General features: G+C 41.6%; 3 protein-coding genes across 8 annotated transcripts; 1 reads left to right on the forward strand and 2 right to left on the reverse strand.

Moving 5' to 3' along the window:
• Positions 1-1948: 1948 nt before the first annotated feature.
• Positions 1949-10473, reverse strand: armc8 (armadillo repeat containing 8). The gene is made up of 22 exons (XM_037240198.1): positions 10182-10473; positions 9134-9210; positions 7973-8044; positions 7628-7770; positions 7444-7541; positions 7273-7365; positions 7098-7178; positions 6711-6786; positions 6405-6495; positions 6275-6335; positions 5991-6191; positions 5822-5917; positions 5426-5508; positions 4855-4936; positions 4618-4704; positions 4257-4349; positions 4015-4164; positions 3386-3481; positions 3206-3301; positions 2877-2949; positions 2495-2588; positions 1949-2412 (listed from the first exon to the last, which is right to left on the reverse strand). The coding sequence occupies exons 1-22, from the start codon at positions 10224-10226 to the stop codon at positions 2379-2381; spliced, it is 2022 nt and encodes a 673-aa protein (XP_037096093.1). The 5' UTR covers positions 10227-10473; the 3' UTR covers positions 1949-2378.
• Positions 9836-15041, forward strand: dbr1 (debranching RNA lariats 1). Of its 5 annotated transcripts, none has more exons than XM_037240210.1 (9): positions 9836-9964; positions 11223-11454; positions 11528-11652; positions 11828-11908; positions 11992-12077; positions 12803-13027; positions 13110-13187; positions 13259-13404; positions 13763-15041. In XM_037240210.1, exons 2-9 carry the CDS (start codon positions 11258-11260, stop codon positions 14460-14462), a joined length of 1638 nt encoding a protein of 545 aa, XP_037096105.1. In that variant the 5' UTR covers positions 9836-9964; positions 11223-11257; the 3' UTR covers positions 14463-15041. The 5 variants fall into 5 exon arrangements, with proteins under 5 accessions (XP_037096105.1, XP_037096104.1, XP_037096103.1 ...); XM_037240209.1 differs by lacking the exon at positions 9836-9964 and adding an exon at positions 10001-10154; XM_037240208.1 differs by lacking the exon at positions 9836-9964 and adding an exon at positions 10002-10154 and having other exon boundaries at positions 11219-11454.
• Positions 15042-15147: 106 nt separating this feature from the next.
• Positions 15148-17943, reverse strand: rab5b (RAB5B, member RAS oncogene family). 2 transcript variants are annotated; one of them, XM_037240212.1, is made up of 6 exons: positions 17829-17943; positions 16829-17087; positions 16594-16745; positions 16337-16459; positions 15878-15971; positions 15148-15734 (listed from the first exon to the last, which is right to left on the reverse strand). In XM_037240212.1, the coding sequence occupies exons 2-6, from the start codon at positions 16992-16994 to the stop codon at positions 15619-15621; spliced, it is 651 nt and encodes a 216-aa protein (XP_037096107.1). In that variant the 5' UTR covers positions 16995-17087; positions 17829-17943; the 3' UTR covers positions 15148-15618. The 2 variants fall into 2 exon arrangements, with proteins under 2 accessions (XP_037096107.1, XP_037096108.1); XM_037240213.1 differs by having other exon boundaries at positions 16829-17049; positions 17829-17931.
• Between the last annotated feature and the right edge of the window lie 2457 nt (positions 17944-20400).

The following is a 20400-nucleotide window of genomic DNA, read 5'->3' on the forward strand; positions in this document are numbered from 1 at the left end:
TGGTGCCTTCTCCTCCATTTTAACACTCCTGACATCCCGAGCAGGAATTTGGAACAAACTACAAAAATGAAAGCCATCTGATTAAACCTTGCACCTTGATCCCAAAAGATATTTTTTGTCATATGTGGAAATGTGGATGGACTATTTTTGTTGAGGATGTCTAATGTAGCAGAAACTCATGTTCATCTTAAAACACTCTTTGCCAAAGTTGGTGACAGACACCAGCCTGGAAATTTAAACTACCCATGATGCATCCCTGGAAATGGAGTGAAGGAGGGGGGCTCAGCACTATTGTATAAAAATTTTAAAAACAAAAAAAGTTTTATTTTGTGACATCACCATGTTGTAAAATATCATTGTTTTTTTATTTGGGTTTTCTGTTGTTTTTTACAAAACAATATGACAAGAAAGAACTCACTTTGAGTTGGGATGATTTTTTTTTTTTTTAATAACTGTGAATCCATTGCATGTCACAGCTTTTGTTGCATGAGGAATGTGCCTGCTTTGGAGCTGCACAGGGGTGGCTGCTCCTATACAAAAAACCCTGTAGGAGGTCTAACATGTATTTTATTATGACAAAAAAAACGAGGAAAAAAGACCTCTGTTACACGATACTCAAGCAGCGGTTCTGACAATAAAGAACCATTGTTTTGTAATAATAATGGTGGACTCCTGTGATGTTTGGAGGAACTACTACTTGTGCACTGGATAATAAGTCTTTTGAGGGGGTACAATACAAGAATTACATGCGGGGGGCACGCCACCACAGAAGGCTTCGGATGATAAGAAAAAGTGTGATGGCTGAAAAATTGACTTCATCGCTCATTTGTGTGTCTCGCTGCCTTTTCCGACTCAGCCATTGAGGAATATTCCATTTCTATGCCTTCAAATAGTCCTTACTAGCTGATATAGTTACGTACATATAAGTTTTGTCACATTTGGCTGAAGTGAGCAAAGAAGTAGGTGATTGGACAGAGTACATCTTATTTTGATATAAAAAAATGAGATCAAGATAAATCATCCAAAAATATATACTATTTGCGAAACTACAACCGGTACACCTCAATTGAAACGAAAGTTGTAATGAATACATTTCGTGACATTTTTGTAGTCATTTACAACACAAGCAATGGTCTATTAGTGACCCGGGCATTAGCCCATTAGTCACACAATGATATTGGTAAATGCTGTATTTTGAAGCAATCCAAGTTCAAACTCCACACTTCAATCACATATCGATTGTTTTATTTCAGACTTTAACTTATTCGGGGAATAAAGAAGCAGCATAAATTAGCTCCTTTGTGGGGACTGCATATATTTTCAGTGTGAACATTCATCCCATCAGAGCATCAGTGAGGTGTGAAATGTCAATGAACACTCCAGGGAAGGGGGAACAAAAAAAAAAAGAACTTAAAACACGATTTAGAATAGGTATGACACATAATGCTCTTGCTATGCTTTAGCATCCACAAGAATGGGTGAGTCTCAATTGATTATTTTTCTCATAATACACAAAAAAATACATTTGTGTAAGTTTAACATAAATAGACAAAAAGGAGTAAGGATCCCAGAGGGCCGAGTACGTGATGAAAAAGTTGCTTCAAGAGGCACACTGAACACAAACAGGATTTTTTTTTTTTCATTTCTAAACATGACTGAAAACACAGAGGAGAAAATGGGGGAGAAAAACATTCCAAAAATAGATATTTTATGCTCTTATATACTGATATGTATACTGAAATATATATATATACGTATATATATATATATATATATATATATATATATAGTAAATATGTATGTAGATGTAATATATATGTACTATATATATATATATATTATATAATATATAGTACATATATACACATATGTATATATATATATATTATATAATATATATACATATATACACATATGTATATACACACACACACACATATATATATATACACATACACATATATATATACATGTATACACACGTATACATTTACGAGGTAAGTATACACAAGAATGAAAACCTCCACATTTCAAAATAGCTCTTTGTTTCCTTTCCCTCTCAAGGTATCCTTTCTCTCAAGGAAACAGAAGGGAAGCGCCCTCTTTACTTACAAATGTAAAAATAACAAGAGAAAAATCTTGTCATCAAGTTTCCTCAATAAATCGAGTCCATGACAAGCAAAATGTCACGTCAAAAAGCTCCAAGCTTCACAAAAAAAAATAGTGATAGTAGGGAGATAGATAGATAGATAGGAGGGAAATCGTGTCTTTACAAATTAAACAAAGGTGTCTTTGTGCAACTCAAAACTTCGGCTGTTGAACCAAACAAAAACAGCAGGCGTCCTCCAAGAGTGATACTTGTCACTCCCCCCCTGTGGTCATGCCAGGTACTGCTGCATGGCTGTCTTGGCCCTGTCGGAACAGCAGGGTGAACATTTTGTTTTGTTTCTTCTTTTTGTATGAAGAGAGAGGGGGAGGGGGCTGAAGTTCTCACCTGTCACTGAGGTTGGCATCACAGGCCTGTGAGAGTTTGTGCAACATGTCTACAAAGCCCAACTCCCTCAGCTTGTCCTGGCGCTCCTGAGAACCTGACAACACACACGGGAGGAAAAGTGTTTCCTTCACTCTTACATACTGTTTGTCAGCAACAAAAGAACCCTAAATATCAATTTTTTATTTTCACTTTTCTAATTTGAATAGAGGGTGTGCAGACTTAATAATTCTAGGACCCACTATAGTCGATACTATGTATTCTTTTTTACTTCTGACATTTTACGCACCGCTACATTTTGTACAATTTTGTACAGTCAGCAAAACTGGAACGTGTTCATTATTGATTGATCCCAATTGGCTCATTCTGGCACGGGCTGTTTTACCGTCTTCCTCGTTCCAAATGAGGTTCGAGATGCAGAAGGTGGCGGCAAGCTGTAGTTTCACATTGGAGTGACCCTGAGGGTAAGAAATATGTCAAAACTTTTAATATGGAATCATACAATTAGTTATCTTTAAGCCCTGAGCATGAGTTTCAGTTCATGTGTTAGTCTTAAAAATTTACTTTCAGTAATGTTCTATGCGGCCATTTTGCTGTTGACTGAAAATGACATCATAGCTCAGGTAAAAAACAATGTTTCGCCCTAGTATTGGAGGGAGCGTTTGTCACTGCCCACAGCTTATTTACAGTGAATATGCATAGAAGTGGGCCTACCATGTAGTATTTGATTTTCTGTAGCATGTCGTCATTGGTCATGATGAGCTCCTTGGCCGTGTTGCCATCAGCGATGTTGGCGAGAATGCACAGTGTCTGGTCAATGATATGGTTTTCAGTTAATAAAAAAAAAAAAGTTGACGTCCAATAATAATCAAGTAACTGTCAGGTTTCTCTCACCTGCTCTTTGACCTCCACGCTGTGCTCAGCCTCCAGGATGAGCGTGACGGCCTGCATGATCTGCTTTCCATGAGAACTCATGATCTGATCGATGTGCTGACAGCAAAAAAAAAACATGCTGATGATGCAAAATGCTAGCTTTTATCTGCATGGTTATTTAGAAATGACATTTGTTTTTCCACCTTTAGTATATTGGGGTTTTCCTTGGTATTTATTTTTCCAACCCTTACAAGTAGGATTGTGCACAAAAACTCCAATGATTACAATTGGGATTCGTAAACGATCAGTGAAGCTGAATTTTCAGATTCAATTAAAAGAAGTCAGAGACCGACGACTGGCACCGGACAGTGAGCCAAGTGCACCAAGTCTGGATCTGTCCAATACAAGATCTCTGGTGCATAGATAGACTTTTTTTTTTACTAAGATATTTTATTATTCTACATTCTGAAAGTTAAAAGATGATTGTTCATAAAAAGGATTACTTTAATTGTTATTGCTTCAACATTATCGACATATCAGTGGCATAAAAACCTCAACATGATACTACTGTTTAACACAGCTTAACAATGGGTAAAAAAATATTAGCACTGCCTTTGTGTAAATATGCGTGTGCATGTGTGTGCTCTCACAGGGTGTGTCGACAGGAGATTCCGCAGCAATCCAAGCGTCTTCATCAGAACATTACCGTCAGGATCAGAGAGTAAACGAAAGAGCTGTTCTGTGCCCAAACATTGAATAATCTCCACCTTCAGCTTCTGGTCTGCCTGGAACGCCATGTTCTGTGTACACGAGTGCAGAGAAGTATGTATGGTTACCTCAACTGTCTCCAGTAGTTTGAGGTTGAAGTGTGTTCAGAGGAGACGTTTATCACCATTAGGGCCCAGATTCCGTTGACCCGAAGTGCAGGACTCTCACTCTGGGTCAGACTGCATAGTAGTTCTATGATGCCTGATTCAAGGATGGGCTGTGCACAGCAAGCACATACACAACATAGATATTGACCCAGAATTTCACAAGCAATAACATCTTATCTGCTAGGAGGGCTGACATGTTGATGTTAATGCTCAAAAAGAGGCGGCAATATCTTGAACCATGTCAAATATTGAGTTCGATTTGGGTCTAAGTATGAATACATACAACATGACTCATGGCAACCCAAAAGAGCCACCACCAAAACAGGCTCTAGGGCCCTCAAGAGGGTTTTGAAAACTACTGTATAAGCGTGTGTCTACCTCTTTACTGGGTGAGAACTGCAGCAGTAGGTTGCATAGTGTGGAAGATCCCATGACCAAGACTTCATCGGGGGCGTTTTGCAACAGCTGCATCAAAACAAGCAGGGAAAAAAAAATGACAATAGAATATCACCTTGTTGAATTGCTGTAATTCCTCCATTGTGGGACAAAATAGAATTAAATTGTATTATATTTTCTCATTAATTTCAGGAAGCTTCAACAGTTTCTTATGCTAACCTTCATGAGGGGTTTCCACACAGCATGATCATGGAAGCTAGTCCTCAGCTGCTGCACCGACCGCGAGAGACTATGTAGACATCTGGAACAAGAAAAATGATAAGGTACACGCCGTTATGGTAAATGTAACATCATGTACTAATAACTAACGGGAGAATAATAATAAGGGGTTACATTGTGTGCTCCCTTGAAGTGATACAATTAAGAATTGCCTTCAACTTCAAAATAGTTATTTTTTTAATTGAATTATTTCTTTGCTTGTATAATAATGACAATTCTAAATATTATGTCTGTACGGTCAATGATAAAACTTTAAAGGGGAAGTCAACCCTAACATTTTCTTTTCAATAATATGTTCTATGTCCCCACAAGTCTAAACACAGCATTCTGATCAATATGAATTAAGCCAGCAACATTTATAACAATTTGCAATATCTATCAGAAAAATGGCAATTAATCTTTTCCGAAACTGTTTCAGTCCGAAAAGGCTGCCTGGATGGATCAAATAATTTCACAGTCAAACAAGTCAACATTATATGCAAAAAAAAGTTCAAATATGACATGATCTCACCTGACGGCCGCCAAGCGAACTTTAATGCTGGACTCTGAAAGGCCACTGACTATTCTATCCATCATGTTCTCCGTTTCTGTGATCTTCACAAAGACACACAAGGATATAGAATGTCAACACGCATGCATACCGTTTTTCTTTTCATTTGCAGGGATAGGGAAGAAGCTAAATAGCAAACAGCCGCTTGTCATTGATGGCCTTCAAAAACAATGATACAGTAGTTGCCAATAGAGATACCACACAATAACTGCAAGGAACTACTTTTGTCCAAATCAAACTCCTGAACTTGGCTCTATATAGTTTGTTTGCCACAAGATGGAGCCATATTAAATTTTGGCCTGAGCACAATTAATAGGTGAATTTGTCAAGGCTAAACTGCTAATATGGACAGCAAACCTTTTTTCGGATGTCCTCGTCATTGGAGCCCAGAGATGCGTACAATTTGAAAGCAGCTTGTCTCAGCTCGTGTGCGTGCTTAAGGTCGTGGTCCAACTGCACAAACAGCAAATAGTCAATAAAAACATTATATAAAAGATGGGCAAAAATTAAAACTATGCCAACTCACCCTTTTGATGTCAGTGATGGCCGACACGGAGCTGGGGTACTTGAAGTAGTCGGCCAACATGGCCACCAGGTGGTCGGTAGTGCTGGCGATCCGCTGCAACTCCACATCGGGCTCCATGAGGAAGGCCAGTGTTTCGGCTCCCTCCACCCGCTCCTCCAGCAGGTGTTCCTTGCTGCACATGCGCACCAGGCACGGCAGCGTCTGCACCAGTACCAATGACAGGAAGTCACACAAGCCTACTTCTAAACATTATTGGCAAAAAAGAAGAAAAAAAAAAACACCACCTTTAGGACAATGGAGCTGTCATCCGTCCTGATGGCGCCTGCTCGACACATGTACGTGAGACTGCAACGGAAAGCGTGCATGTCAAAAGAGATGCCGGTATTAAGATAACATCATCTGCAATCGACTCACCATTTGGCTGCCGTTAGCTGCATTTCAATGGGTTGATCCCTTTGCATCATTTGCACAAATACCTGAGAGAGCAGCTCGCCGTCCACTAGCACTGCAAGCACACGCAAAGTCAAGTTTTAGAAGTGCCCAAAAAATGCCGCAAGAAGGCAGCAAAGTACAACTTTTGTCTAAATGAAGATCCTCAGTTCACTCAGGGCAATCTTTGAGAGAATGTCAGGAATCGGGCATGTGCTGACTTTGATTGCAAAGGAGAGAAATTGGTCCCATTTGAGCTGATTGTGTGCGTCCCGCTTAATGAGCACTCACCATTCACCAACGTCATGGACACCTGAGTGTTCTCGTAGGCCAACACTGAAAAACACTTCAATGCCTGCATGCGCACCTGGAAGGATAAAAAGAGGTTTACATCATGATAGTCAAAATAACATTCAAAGGTGTGTTTCCATTACCCTATTTAGAGCAGTCATTTTGAAATATTAAAATTAGACATAGTAGTCATGTTCAATACCACAGAACGTACTCAACTCTTGAGTAATCGGTACCCATACCACGTAACCGATGCCACAAACATTTTGATGCATAAAATATCTATTAAACCAATGACAGATCACTTGAATTATGGAAGATAGTACCATTAAATTGAAACAAAAATAAGTAAATAAAATAAACATTGTAGACAAGATGGCCGCTCACCTTATAGGAGGGCGATATTAGCAAAGGGGCGATGTTCTGAATGGCGCCATGGTTAAACAGAACTGTCTGGTGCTCTGGAGTCTGGACACAAACCACCAACACATAAATCAAAAGTATCTGTCTCAACTGCTCCCATGAGTCCTCAGACTGCTGCTGGGCCAATACCAACAAATACCTTACAACAGTGGGAGAAGATCTGCGTGGTGTATTCCTGCGTCCTGTGTGAGTTGCTCAGCAGAGACATTAAATGGGGGATCACAGTGGGATCCTGCAAATCGTTAAAACACATAAAACCACGTGGGTTTTTGGGGGGTAATTTAGGTAAAAAAGAAAGACGTGATCCTACTGTGTAGAGCAGCTGTACTGGAGTGACGGGACTGATAAAGACCGTTCTGAGACAACGAAGACAAGCCTCGATGAAAATCAGGTCAGGACACAAGAGACCTGCAAGCAACAAAAAAGAAATTCACCACTGATGATGATGATGATGACAAGGCTCGCCTAAATCAGAGCCCGCTTGTGACCCCAACCTTGAAGAAGGGCAGGGATGATGTGACAGTCCACCAGGGACTTGATATTGTTCTCGGTGCCCATGGCCAAGCTGCCCAGCACCACCGCACACTCTGTCCTCAGCTCCAGGCTGGAGGAGCTCTGTTGCAGAAGGTACAGTAACCTAAAACAGAGAGAAAGGCGCACAAAAAACGTAGAGTTGACAATACTCTTCAAAAGGGTGTTTTAAGTGGACAAGACAGATTTTCTATTTTGTGTTCATTAAATGTTAAATTGAGGGTCCACTGTTATGTTATGTCTTTAAACAAGAATGTCTCAAGAACAGAAGAGCAGGAAGCAAACCAAGGTGAAAAGGGGGCGTGTACCTTGGCACAGCTCCGAGGACGATCAAATTGGCTTTCTGCTTATTGTTGCCAATTACAGCATTCTTCATGTCACTGGGGAGACAAAAGCGAGATGAGTTTGTGACAACGTTAATAGAACTTTGCTATGGTTAGATCCGTTTCGGTGCACAAGAAAAGACACAAGATCAATGTACTAAAAGAGAATTATGCAATGCAATTGCGCAACATGTTTTGCTGCATGAGTATGATCAGTGATACGTTTCCTGTGTTCTGCAAGCTAGCCAAACACTATCAAATGGCAGGAGGCTGGTGGAAAAGTACAGATGACTGGAGGCTGTAACCAGAGCTAGCCTCTTCTCTTTAGAGGTTAAAAATAAAAAGGGAAAGGCAATTCGCATTGAGAAATGTCCAGAAACTTGTAACCATTGAACATTCCAAAAGCTCAGAGAAGAGTAACATTGCGTTTGAATCAACTTTACTATTCTAATGGCATTTTGAGCTAATGAAAAAGAGCCGCTCACAGGAACAGATGAGTGTGCTCAATTAAACTGGTATGTTATGGGAATGCGGTAAATAACCAGCTGTCACCCGAATGGATTTTAATTGTCACTTTTATTTCAGAAAGCTTTGTTTTGGTAAGTGAGGGACACCCAGTAGAGGTTAAGAAAGCCCTGCTTGAGTAGGATTCTAAACTTTTTTGACTCAACCTCGCAAAGAGGAAGGATGGCAGTGGTTGGGATAATCCCTTATTCAACTGGACACAAAAAAGTCAGTGATTATTTGCAAACACTGCATTGCCCACCCTAACCCCATATTGACGACAGGTTTGCCCGTTCGGCCAAGTTGTGCGAACGTTACTTGGATGTGCCAATGAATGGAAAACACTGTAAAAAAGCGACTGACTAGAAATATCATTATCCATCTTGACGTAGCCTTAGTCGATGTTGTTCTAATGTGTATGTTTTGCATATCTTTAGTGTATGAGCAGTCTATCGTGTATATATACACGTAGCTTATTGCAAAGCATTCCCTTCTATAATATTTTTGCGTAATTATAGTAGTACTACTCATGACATCATCAGTAAATAGTCAACCTCATCTCGACTCTGATCAGATTAATGTAGATGTGCAACTGCTAGTTTGAGTTGAAACTCCACATTCGGCGACATGAGATGAACGTACATGACTCCCTGCAGCACTTTCTGTGGGTCGGGGTCAAACAGTCTGTCCACATAATGACGACTCGTGGCAGTGACCTCCTACAACACAACAAGTAAAGATACAAATGAATGATTACAATCCAGCAACACATTTTCTATACTTTGTGCCACAATTACAGTCCAAGTAAAGCTTTTAATACTTTTTTTTATGCCCATACCATGCCCATGTCTTCTTTCACTGCTCTAGTAGTCATGCACCCATCAGCTGCATGTGACACAACTCTAAAATATTGTTTTTCAGTGACAGCCAGAACGATCTACACGACGTGTGACCTCGTCACGGCGCCAAGAGTGCAGCGTTAGCTCAACGAGTACAATCTGGCAATCACTGATGCCAACCCCCTTGCATGATAAATAATTCATAACATGGGTTATTTCGAGATTTTGGCCAGCTGTTGGTGGCAACTAACCTATAACTAACCATGATAGTAGGAAGGAGCAACCTGTCACCTGGTAATAATACGTATATGAACGTTGTGTTTCATAAACATGTATGGTTAGTTGACATCAGCATAATGAGGGGGGAGGTACGCGAAGGGATACATATCTTAATCGTACGATGCATAACCAATGGTTAAATATATTTGAGTTAAAAGAAACAGAAACAACTTGTAGCAGTTAGCCGCTAAAGCAATCTGGGTGACACTGACAGCTCGTTGAGCGCTCGTTTCGCTTCACAAAATAGCCGAGACGGACGCAGAGACGTGGTTGATCGCCGGTGCAACTTCAGGTGTTCCCAAAGTCCCCGCCTATCCGTGCGGGGAAAACGTTTAAAACGAATGCTCACTTTCAGGTAAGCACTACAGTAGGCGGACCGCTAACCTCGCTACATGTTGCTGTGCAGTCTGCAGAGCCTATGGATTAGCCTCTGTGCTAACAAGGAGCATAGAGTCGTTGTAGTTTGACAACAACGTCAACTAGTTGCCCTTCATAATTTACAACAGGGAGGGGGAGAAATGGGCACAGTGGAGACGAAAACTAGTGTAAGAATCGATAAGCGTGACACTCACAGACAGCACACTGATGCGGAGAGGGGCCTCCAACAAGCACGCCATATCTCGTCCCCCGATCGAGCGCCCCAATCGGCGCAAGACTTTGCAAACACTCCACCCCCCAGAGCAGCTTTGGGCGGCCTCTTTAAAGGAAATACAGTTAAATCAATCAAGTCTTTGTTTGAGTTTTCAATTAAAAAAGTGAGGCGTATCCCCTTGCGGACACAAATGTAATTACGAGCTTCAAAGTAACACCGCTAACTTGGCGTTTTGTCTGACAGGCAGGCAGTGGATTTGTCTGTCAAGTAAACATAAGCGTGACGTAAAGTGGTTATTAAGTAATAGATTCGTCACATTAAACCGCACAACAGAACAAAAAACAGAGAATAAATTCGCCTGTATTTTGCTTCCAAATAACCTATGCGCACCAATTATGTAATTTTAAAAGTTCAAAATGTCTTCTATTAATAAGTGTTGAATCTGCTGCTGGTGATCAAAATTGTTGGTCTGTTTTTGACCTGCGCATGCGCACGGGACTCTGAATGCATGGTGGTTCATTTCGTTGCTCACTCAGACAGTTTTTCATCAAAACATGTACTTTTTCATCAATTGGGGGCCTTACGGCGTGCAAAAGTGACTCTGCGTCCATTTGCCCCCCTCGTACGTCCTCCGTAAGTTGTGTTTATTTGTTGCTTAAAAGAACAATCAACGTGTATTCTTCGCCACGAGTGAGTACGCTCATGATTGGCGACTAGTTAAATTAGGTAACAGAACAAAACAACATTGCGCGGTTATTGGACCCTTTTTAACAATGTAAAATCAACGTTTATGATCATTCAATTGCATTATATTTAGATACGTAAAATAATGCAGTTATTTATTGATAGTGTCAACAAGCGATTTGTCCAAATGAACCCCTGTTCCAATACATGTCGTGTAGCAGGGACAAGTGGAATTTGCATGTTCTTGAGTATGCGTGGGTTTTCTTTGCGACTTGAGATTCCTCTTGAATTCTAAATTCTCCTTCCCAAGCTGACCATGTTGTCTTTCTTTAGGCAGCAAAAGAATCAAGAGCGCCTTAACTGGTTACAGCCATGAAGATAGCAGTGGAGGGCTGTTGCCATGGTGAGCTGGACAAGATCTATGAGACCATCAGCTACCTGGAGAAGAAGGAAGGCATCAAAGTGGACTTGCTGCTTTGCTGCGGCGACTTCCAGGCTGTGCGCAACGAAGGCGACCTCAAGTGCATGGCGGTGCCTGCCAAGTACCGAACCATGCAAACCTTTTATAAGTCAGTGCCTCTTAATTATTTGTTTATTTCAAGTCACAGGTGGGCTTATGTTGAAACAAAATCTTTGTTACAGGTACTACTCTGGAGAAAAGAAGGCTCCCATTCTTACTATCTTCATCGGTGGTAACCACGAGGCCTCCAATCATCTGCAGGAGCTTTCTTATGGAGGCTGGGTAGCTCCTAATATATATTATTTGGGTAGGGACTGTCTAACAATACACAGTTTCATAGCTATAAAAATACTTTCTAATTGACTGTATTTGTTTTATTTCATGAATACATAAATACAAGTTGCTCCTCCATTTGTACCTGATACTGTCAGTAAGCACTATAACATTCTGTTGTATCTGCGAATCTCCAACTTCATCTGCAGGTTACGCTGGGGTCATTCGATACAAAGGGATCCGAATTGGCGGCATTTCTGGAATTTTTAAGTCACATGACTACAGAAGAGGTGAGTTCACCCTCAAACTGGACAGCACAGTGGACTGTACACCACCAAGCAGTGTTTTGATTAGGTCTGTTGCCTCATTTTAGGTCACTACGAGTTCCCACCATACAACCCCGAAACCCTGAGAAGCGTCTATCATGTACGAAATATTGAGGTGTTTAAACTCAAGCAGGTAATCATCAAATATTCATCTTGCTTGCTCATTCTCACAATGTCACTTTTTATTTCATTGTTGATTTTATTAAAGACTATGGTTTTAACATGTAACCCTAAAAAAAAAAAAAATAGTCTAGCAACCAGCTTGACACGTTTATTTTAATATGCAGAATGTGTTCTTATAATAATAATAATGAAAGATGCTAAAAGGTAATCAGTTAGTAGATTTATATTTACCTAGGGTAATGTTGTTTCCTGAAATTTGCAAGCTTCATTGGCTGTAAAAATGTTACAACTCTGGCTGCTTTGATTACCTTGGATAAACTGATACAAAAAGGCCGAAGCAAAATCTCTGCCTTAAAGTTTCAAAATGATACATTTTGCGCATAGACAGATTGTTGATAAAATAACTACTAATTGTTATTGCAGACTCAAGTTTTTTTGAATCACAAAATCCTGGCCTTTGAGAAGGGCTGTGTATGTAGACATGATTTTAAAAATGTCCTATATTTCTTTCATAAATGTGATATAATATTGAGCCGCACATGCTTACTGCTCACATTTAGTGAAGTAGTATTTTAATAGAAGTGGGCTTGATTATGTCATATAAACAATACTTGGCCATGGGAAATGGTTGATGCAATTTAGCTTCATTGTTAAGATGTTTTTGTTTTCAAATAAACACGTGACATTGAAAGAAGTGAATTAAAAGCATATTGTCCATTCTCAAATTCCATTCAGCTTCGCATGCCCGTTGACATTTTCCTGAGCCACGACTGGCCTCGCGGTATCTATCATCACGGCCCCTTGGAGGAGCTCCTCCGGAAGAAGAAGTTTTTTCGGCAAGAAGTAGAGTCCAATTCTCTTGGAAGTCCCGCAGCCGCCGAGCTCCTGGAGCATCTCCAGCCTACCTACTGGTTCTCGGCGCATCTTCACGTCAAATTTGCTGCTCTCAAGCAGCATCCCGTAAGTCTGGCGGTTAACCTTCAATTGCTTAAATTGTTGTTAAAAACATTTTTCACGAGATATCTTTCCTACGTTATTAAAGCCTAAACCTAACGCTGCCCCGCGGGTCACCAAATTCCTGTCGCTGGATAAATGTCTGCCCTATCGACAATTCTTGCAGGTGAGGGAACGTCCGGTAATATGTGCCAATACAGAGATGGTAGCTTGACAAGATGCATGCTCTGGTTGTAGATTGTGGACATACCGGATAGAGACGGTTCATCCGATGATCTGGAATACGACCCCGAATGGCTCGCCATCTTGAAGGCCACCAATGATTTGCAGAGGACCGCCCCTCATCCCTGGAACCCGCCGGAGAATAACGGCTTACATGAACGGTACACACACCTTGCTATATTATTTACATCTATGCTTCATCAAAACAATCAATTAAAAATATAGTATAGCAGGAACTGACTTTTGCCCTCTTGTGCTTCTTGATGACATTCTTACGCCAATTCAGAAACTAGCTTGTAACCTCGAAGGACCGTTGAGGACCTCTTGGATTGGTAAAAAGAAAACCTATCGTGACAGTTTCGGTTTTAAAATAAATCCTATCTTATTTAATATCGCCGATGTACCTAATTTTGTGGCCATTGATTGTACTTGTATATGCTAGTGTTGATTCTGCCTTGTTGTCGTCATAAATCCTCGTGAAAATTGTTGTCACGTTATCTGGGCTTTGTTGTCCATCAGGTGGGACTTTACGGTTTCTGAAGATGCGATGATGAAGGTGGTGGAGCAGCTCAGTGGCGAACTCGCCATCCCGGACAACTTCAGTTGCACAGTGCCGCCTTACGACCCAAGCAGCCCCCAGTACCACGCTGCCCCCAGCTACAACGGCAACCCTCAGACCACAGAGCTGTGTGCCACCTTGGGTCTCACAGATCTCTACACCCAAGCGGGCCAGTCTGGCGACAGGAGCGGGTCTCAGGGCGGCCTCACCTCTGAGGAAGTTGACACTCAGAGCGGCGATGAGCCCAGCGACTACCCAACTGACATTTCGGGCGCATCGAATTCCTTCAATCCCGATGAGATCATCATAGAGGACGAGTGGGAGGAGGAGGCGGGTGAGGAAGAGCCCAAAAGCAGCGCTGATCCAAAAGTGCCCCAGGGCAACTCCCACACACCGGGCGGCATGGTCTTGCCCCCACCCAAATCTCAAGTGTCGCCCATTCCCATGTCCCCCATTATGGACCTGCCTCCCCCTTGCCACTCTACCCCGGCCGTCCCTCGTCTTGCTCCAATCAACTTGGAGTCAAACGATGAGCGCTTCCTCAAACGGACCAGCGACAAAGTAGGTGACGTGGAAAGCCAGACCGCTACCACACCGCGGATCAAACGCAGGAACCAATCAATCTATGCCAGCGTGGAGGATGATGAATGTGACGAATAGCTGAAAATATTTTTTTTAAGGTATTCATTTTCTAACTTTTTAATGGAACAAAGGTGTTTTCCTTTTTTTAGTAGAGATTTAAATTTTTTAATGGTTAGAAACCATTTTTTGTAAATGTGATTTCAAGACAGCAGAAATTGTTACTATTTGGAAAATCTTTTGTAAACAGCAAAACAGGAAGCATCAATATTGTTTTACTTCCTTTCATGAATTCCCAATACATTGACGTACTCATACCTTTTTATTTATTTGAATGTATTCCAAACACTCAAGATAAAGCAGTGAAAACACAATGTCGGGTAAATTTTGAAAAGTTAACATCCAAATTAAACAAATTAGGTGTTCAACATTCCATATCTCTAGAAACAGTTTATCAATCTGAATTTCCATCCATCCATTTGTAAATTGTTCAATCAAAAAAGATGAGAAGCCACAATTTTAGGAATTTTCATCAATGTCAACACCTAATGCGTTTGTCGATGTTTTTAACTTCACCCCTCCGCACTCACACTTTCAACATAAGCTCACACATACGTACACCTTCTCCAACACATTCAACAATAAATTAATTGCACTCTTCATTCCATCCTCCATTGACAAAATTGAAAATGCCTTGCGGCAGGTATCGGTACTCCCTGTACTTTCTGCTATGCACACAATATTAGCACAAAAAAAAAAAAAAAAGTAATGTCAGCAAACGCATTGTGGCTCATGCCTTTATTGTCGCTATGGTGTGAGAGCAATGGCATGTATTTTGCTTTTTACTGTCGGACATGTATGGGGTCTTATATGAATACAAAAACATAAAACACATAAACTGTGCTGGTTAGTTTTCGGACCCAGATGACCAGACAGATGAAGCGTGTCAAGCACATTTAGCCTCTTTTATTTTACCACATCATATTGCTTCGTTCTTTGCTTGTTGGTTTTGTACAAGTGTAGGTTATCAGGCAGGAGTCAAGCTGAAATGATGCAAGGCAGAATATACACAATTTGTGTCCTCCATTTTTGTAGTTGCTTTCCCTTTTTCTCGGCAGGCTTCATTCACTGATGAGGATGATTGTTCAAGACGGTTAGCTGAGGAAGAAGGGATACTTTTGGAGCGGGATTGTGGTGATGGAGTTCACATGGTAGTACATGATGGGGGGGGCGTGGTCTAGTTCCCGCCGCAGCAAGCTCTGGTGGAGTGGGCGTCAGGGTCCTGAAGGTTGACCCCTCGATGTCGCGCTGCGTGTGTTGGGTTTTGGGTGTCTGTTTTTGGCATCTTTTTGGCTGCAAGGACACAAGTATCAACACAAACTTCGATCTCGGCAATCCGTTGCAATAGACACTTTACGATTCAGTTGTTTTAGCAGAAGTAAGCCCAAATTAACACTGCAATTCAAGAAATTAGACACAAATATAAAGCAACTCACCGATGGCCAGGAAAAGCTCGTTGACGTTCATGGCCGTCTTGGCCGACGTTTCCATGAAGAGCAGGCTCGTGTCATCGGCGTACGTCTGCGCTTCCTTTGCCATTAGGAGAGAAACGTTGAACACTTTTGAATTCAACTCAAAGTGAGGGGGGAAAAATACGATTGTCATGCGGGACGTCAGGAAATAAGGTTTGTGCTTTTGAGGGGTTGGCATTTTTCTTTGGCTTTTTTGTGATAACACCACAGAAGGTTACCAGTAATGGTACATAATCCAATATCTACACATGGCATTTAAAAATTGCACACTTTTTCCAGACACATATGCGTCGAAGCTAATGTTTGACGAGGTGTCATGGATTTATGAAATTCGATTATAGAGCACTATCAATACTTTTGCCTTCACAAAAACAGCTATGTTGTTTTCATTTGAGGTCTTAGTAGTTCTTTTGTTTTAATTACCTCATACTCTACTAGTCTCTTCTCAGCCAAGTCTGCCTTGTTGCCCGCCAAAGCGATGACAATGTTGGGACTGGCCTGCCTCTGCAGCTCCTTCACCCAGGCCTTGGCCCTCTCAAAGGTTTCCTGTACACGTCAACAAAACAACACACACCATAAAGTGGATGACAGCACAGCACAAGAAATAGTAAATAATTATCAACCACTTTATTAGGTACATCTCTTCACTACATTGTGAATGGAATGTGCGTGTTGCATACCGGCTTGGTGATGTCAAAAACTACGATGGCAGCCTGAGCGCCTCGGTAGTACATGGGTGCCAGGCTGTGGTAACGCTCCTGTCCTGCTGTGTCCCAGATCTCAAACTTGACAGTGGTGTCATCTAAACACACTGACTGAGCCAGGAAGGCAGCTGTGACACACAAAAACATATTTTATTCCAAATGTGAATAATAAACACAGATTGATTTTCATCATGATCCCCGCAGCCCTCACCTCCTATGGTGGTCTCCTGAAACTCGTCAAACTGCCCCTTGACGAAGCGTAGCACCAGACTGGACTTGCCTACTGCCATGTCACCCAGCAGCACCAACTTGAACTGGCAGATCTTGGTTTGCTGCAGCGCGCCATTGGAGCGGCCGCCACTCCCTCGGGAGCTCATAGCGACCCGTGTCAGGGTGCCGTCGGGGGAAGGTCGCCGTCGCTCAGCCTCCAACCTGTACGGTCAAGCCTTGCTGGTTATATCCCGTGTGCTCTGTTGCAACCAATCACAGAGAACAAGGTCATCACAGGGTCTGCTATTTCCTGGTTTGTAGACAGTTGGTGAATATTTCACACTTTCATCTAACATGTTGACAACTTGTTTCATGAACCATTCCGAGGTGAAGCAATAAGGCCACTGAGGATAGAAAAAATCCGGCCCTTATGGTGGGCAGCTAGCTGGTCCTCTAAGAAATAAAAAGAGACTGATTGTCGACATAGTTAGAGTTCTAATGATAGTTTGTTTTGTTTCTTTCGGTTACAGGACATGCATGCATTATTACATGTAAATGCTTTTTTTCACATATCAGGATGACACATTTACAATGCAAATTTTTCATTTTGCTTAACGATGTGGGTGAAGTGTTTTTGACTGATCTGAAAATATTTAAATCACCTGAAATTCCACACTATACAAACACATTATTAGAAGTGCTGTTTCTCCTGTCTTTGCAAACAATGTTGGAAACAATACCGCAATCTTGTCACAGAACAATACACCCTGCAGGCAAGCATTTCATTAGCTTCCTTGTTGATTCGTGTGGTGACGCCATCAGATGTTATCATTTGTTTGGTTGCTAGCATGAGACCGGCTATATATGTCCACTTCAGCTTGGACGTCAGAAAAACGCTAACCTGCTAATGATATCAAATATTTGACAGCAATTTCATAACACGATGACGTCTTTTTTTGCTTGAATCTTATTACTGTGAGAGGGGGGTCAAAGACACTTACCGTAAATAGTGTCGCTTCCCGTGACCGTTGACTTCAATGTAGCAACATCAGCTGGCTGACGCCAAACGCTTCCTGTTGGGGAAATCGCGCATGCGCGCTGCATGTCTGCCGCATTGTCAAACAAGCCCAAGAGATGCATGTCAAAATGCTGCTTACGTGCTTTCACAATAAATAAATGATTATTTGTCATGCAGCGAGACGTTGTAGAGGGCAAATTGGACTGGGGGAGGGGTGGTCCAAATGAAATGCCCAAGCAGTATATAAAAAAACAATTAACCAGTTTATAATTGCTGCGGCGTCAAGGGTTGAGGCGTTCTCCAGGCCACTCGGTGGCGCTGTGAGGCATAGAAGCTGTCAACGGGGAGCAGTGAGTAGAGATGTGCATTCCAGTTCTTTTAAGTGAACTGAATCTTTAGAATCAGTTCACTCAAAAGATTCGTTCAAACGAATTGTTCAACGAATCACCCCCCCCCCCCCCCCACACACACACACTGATCTTACAACTACACCCCCCCCCCCCCAATTAATAATAATAATAATAATAATTGGCTCAAAAGAACGAATCTTTGCAGTGAACGAGAGTGAACGAATCACTTTAGGAAGTGATTTATCACTTCCTAAAGTGATTCGTTCTTTTTTCAGTTCATATGACTTCAACCAGTAGGTGTCGGTAATGCCCATTGAAGCTGGTGTCACCTCGCCGTAAAACAAAACGAAGAAGAAAATGACGTCACTTCCCGTTCACGAACGAGTCGCGAATTGCATTTCCCGTTCACCAACGAACGTATCAGTGAGTGAACAAATCAGTGAGTGAGTGATTCGCATTTCCAGTTCATCGCGAGAAATGATCAGTGAGGGAACGAATCCTGACTTTCCCGTTCGCGAACGAGTCAATGGGTCAATTGCCCTCGTTCCTTCCCGTGTATCAACGGATCAGTCAGTGAACGTGTTGCGTCTCCCTCCTGGCGTGAACTGTGTAAGCCAGAATGTAAAGAAAGAACCACTCACTGAAACACCACTTCTTTTATGCGCGTTTTCTCCAAGCGAACGGCTAACTTTATTGCATGTAGGGATGCGCCGTTATGCAACAACGGGGAGATAATGCTTCTCTTTGGGTAATCTTGATTTTATAACACTTGTAGTAGTTTTTAAATAACGTGTATGCATATATACGTCAAAATATTGTTGTCCAATATATCTACTGCAATTTCGCATTGGATTGCTGGTTTGAAATTTACTTTTAATATTATTATTTTTAATAAACATTTATGTTGAAACTTGTTTGGTGTTTTATTCCTTGTTTTTATATTCGCCAATTAAACATTTGGTTAACTGCTTTATATGACAATATGTGTAGGTACACCTCATGGACACTTCAAAAGGTACACGACACGAGGTAAAATAAAAAAAAAAGAATAAATAAATAAATAAGAAAGTGTAGTGAACGATTCGGTGAACGATTCTTTTGAGCAAACCTTTTGAGTGAACCGATTCTAAATATTCAGTTCACTTTAAACTGGAATGCACATCACTAGTACAAAAAAGTGCAGACGGCCTTGGGCTGCCAGGTCGAAATAGCTGACTGGTTAGTGACACGGGCTCTTGCTCTCTAAGAACTTGGTTCAATCCCAGGTGTGCGCATATACCTATACGTGCTTTTAGACTTGGAACCTCGCTTTGTATGCGTTTTTTACGTTTAGCTCCTGCAGAATGTGAAAATGAACAAAATCTTTTCACGCAGGTGTGTTTAACGCGGGTAACCTGGAAAACATATTCGAACGCGGCCCAGAGGACTAGAGCTTGATACCTGTGACCTTTGACCATGATATTTCCCTAATAAAGTGGCCTGTTATTAGGTACACTTGAAAATGGCGGTGTACCTAATGGAGTGTCCGTGTGATTCCCTCGTTAAGCGCACCTGCGTGAAAAGTTTTAGCTCCTTTTACGTTCTGCAGGAGCTAAAACTTTTCACGCAGGTGCGCTTAACGAGGGTAACCTGGAAAACATATTGGAACGCGGCCCCGAGGACTAGAGCTTGACACCTGTGACCTTTGACCATGATATTTCCCCAATAAAGTGGCCTGTTATTAGGTACACTTGAAAATGGCGGTGTACCTAATGGAGTGTCCGTGTGATTCCCTCGTTAAGCGCACCTGCGTGAAAAGTTTTAGCTCCTGCAGAACGTAAAAGTAGCTAAAACTTTTCACGCAGGTGCGCTTAACGAGGGTAACCTGGAAAACATATTGGAACGCGGCCCCGAGGACTAGAGCTTGACACTTGTGACCTTAGACCATGATATTTCCCCAATAAAGTGGTCTGTTATTAGGTACACTTGAAAATGGCGGTGTACCTAATAGAGTGTCCGTGTGATTCCCTCGTTAAGCGCACCTGCGTGAAAAGTTTTAGCTCCTTTTACGTTCTGCAGGAGCTAAAACTTTTCACGCAGGTGCGCTTAACGAGGGTAACCTGGAAAACATATTGGAACGCGGCCCCGAGGACTAGAGCTTGACACCTGTGACCTTTGACCATGATATTTCCCCAATAAAGTGGCCTGTTATTAGGTACACTTGAA

The sequence above is a fragment of the Syngnathus acus genome, chromosome 21, assembly GCF_901709675.1.
Source record: "Syngnathus acus chromosome 21, fSynAcu1.2, whole genome shotgun sequence".
Lineage (NCBI taxonomy): Eukaryota > Metazoa > Chordata > Actinopteri > Syngnathiformes > Syngnathidae > Syngnathus > Syngnathus acus.

What these genes read in the sequence shown, in the direction of transcription:
- armc8 (XM_037240198.1), bottom strand. Translation starts at nt 10,226, where the DNA reads ATGGCGTGCTTGTTGGAGGCCCCTCTCCGCATCAGTGTGCTGTCT. An exon ending in AAAGTGCTGCAGGGAGTCAT is followed by an intron (nt 8,045 to 9,133) that starts GTACGTTCATCT and finishes TTGTCTCCCCAG; the next exon opens with TGACATGAAGAATGCTGTAA. An exon ending in CATTTGGAACGAGGAAGACG is followed by an intron (nt 2,589 to 2,876) that starts GTAAAACAGCCC and finishes GTGTGTTGTCAG; the next exon opens with GTTCTCAGGAGCGCCAGGAC.
- dbr1 (XM_037240210.1), top strand. Translation starts at nt 11,258, where the DNA reads ATGAAGATAGCAGTGGAGGGCTGTTGCCATGGTGAGCTGGACAAGATC. An exon ending in GTCACATGACTACAGAAGAG is followed by an intron (nt 11,909 to 11,991) that starts GTGAGTTCACCC and finishes GCCTCATTTTAG; the next exon opens with GTCACTACGAGTTCCCACCA. An exon ending in AGGTGTTTAAACTCAAGCAG is followed by an intron (nt 12,078 to 12,802) that starts GTAATCATCAAA and finishes AATTCCATTCAG; the next exon opens with CTTCGCATGCCCGTTGACAT.
- rab5b (XM_037240212.1), bottom strand. Translation starts at nt 16,994, where the DNA reads ATGAGCTCCCGAGGGAGTGGCGGCCGCTCCAATGGCGCGCTGCAGCAA. An exon ending in TTTTTGACATCACCAAGCCG is followed by an intron (nt 16,460 to 16,593) that starts GTATGCAACACG and finishes TGACGTGTACAG; the next exon opens with GAAACCTTTGAGAGGGCCAA. An exon ending in AGAGACTAGTAGAGTATGAG is followed by an intron (nt 15,972 to 16,336) that starts GTAATTAAAACA and finishes CTAATGGCAAAG; the next exon opens with GAAGCGCAGACGTACGCCGA.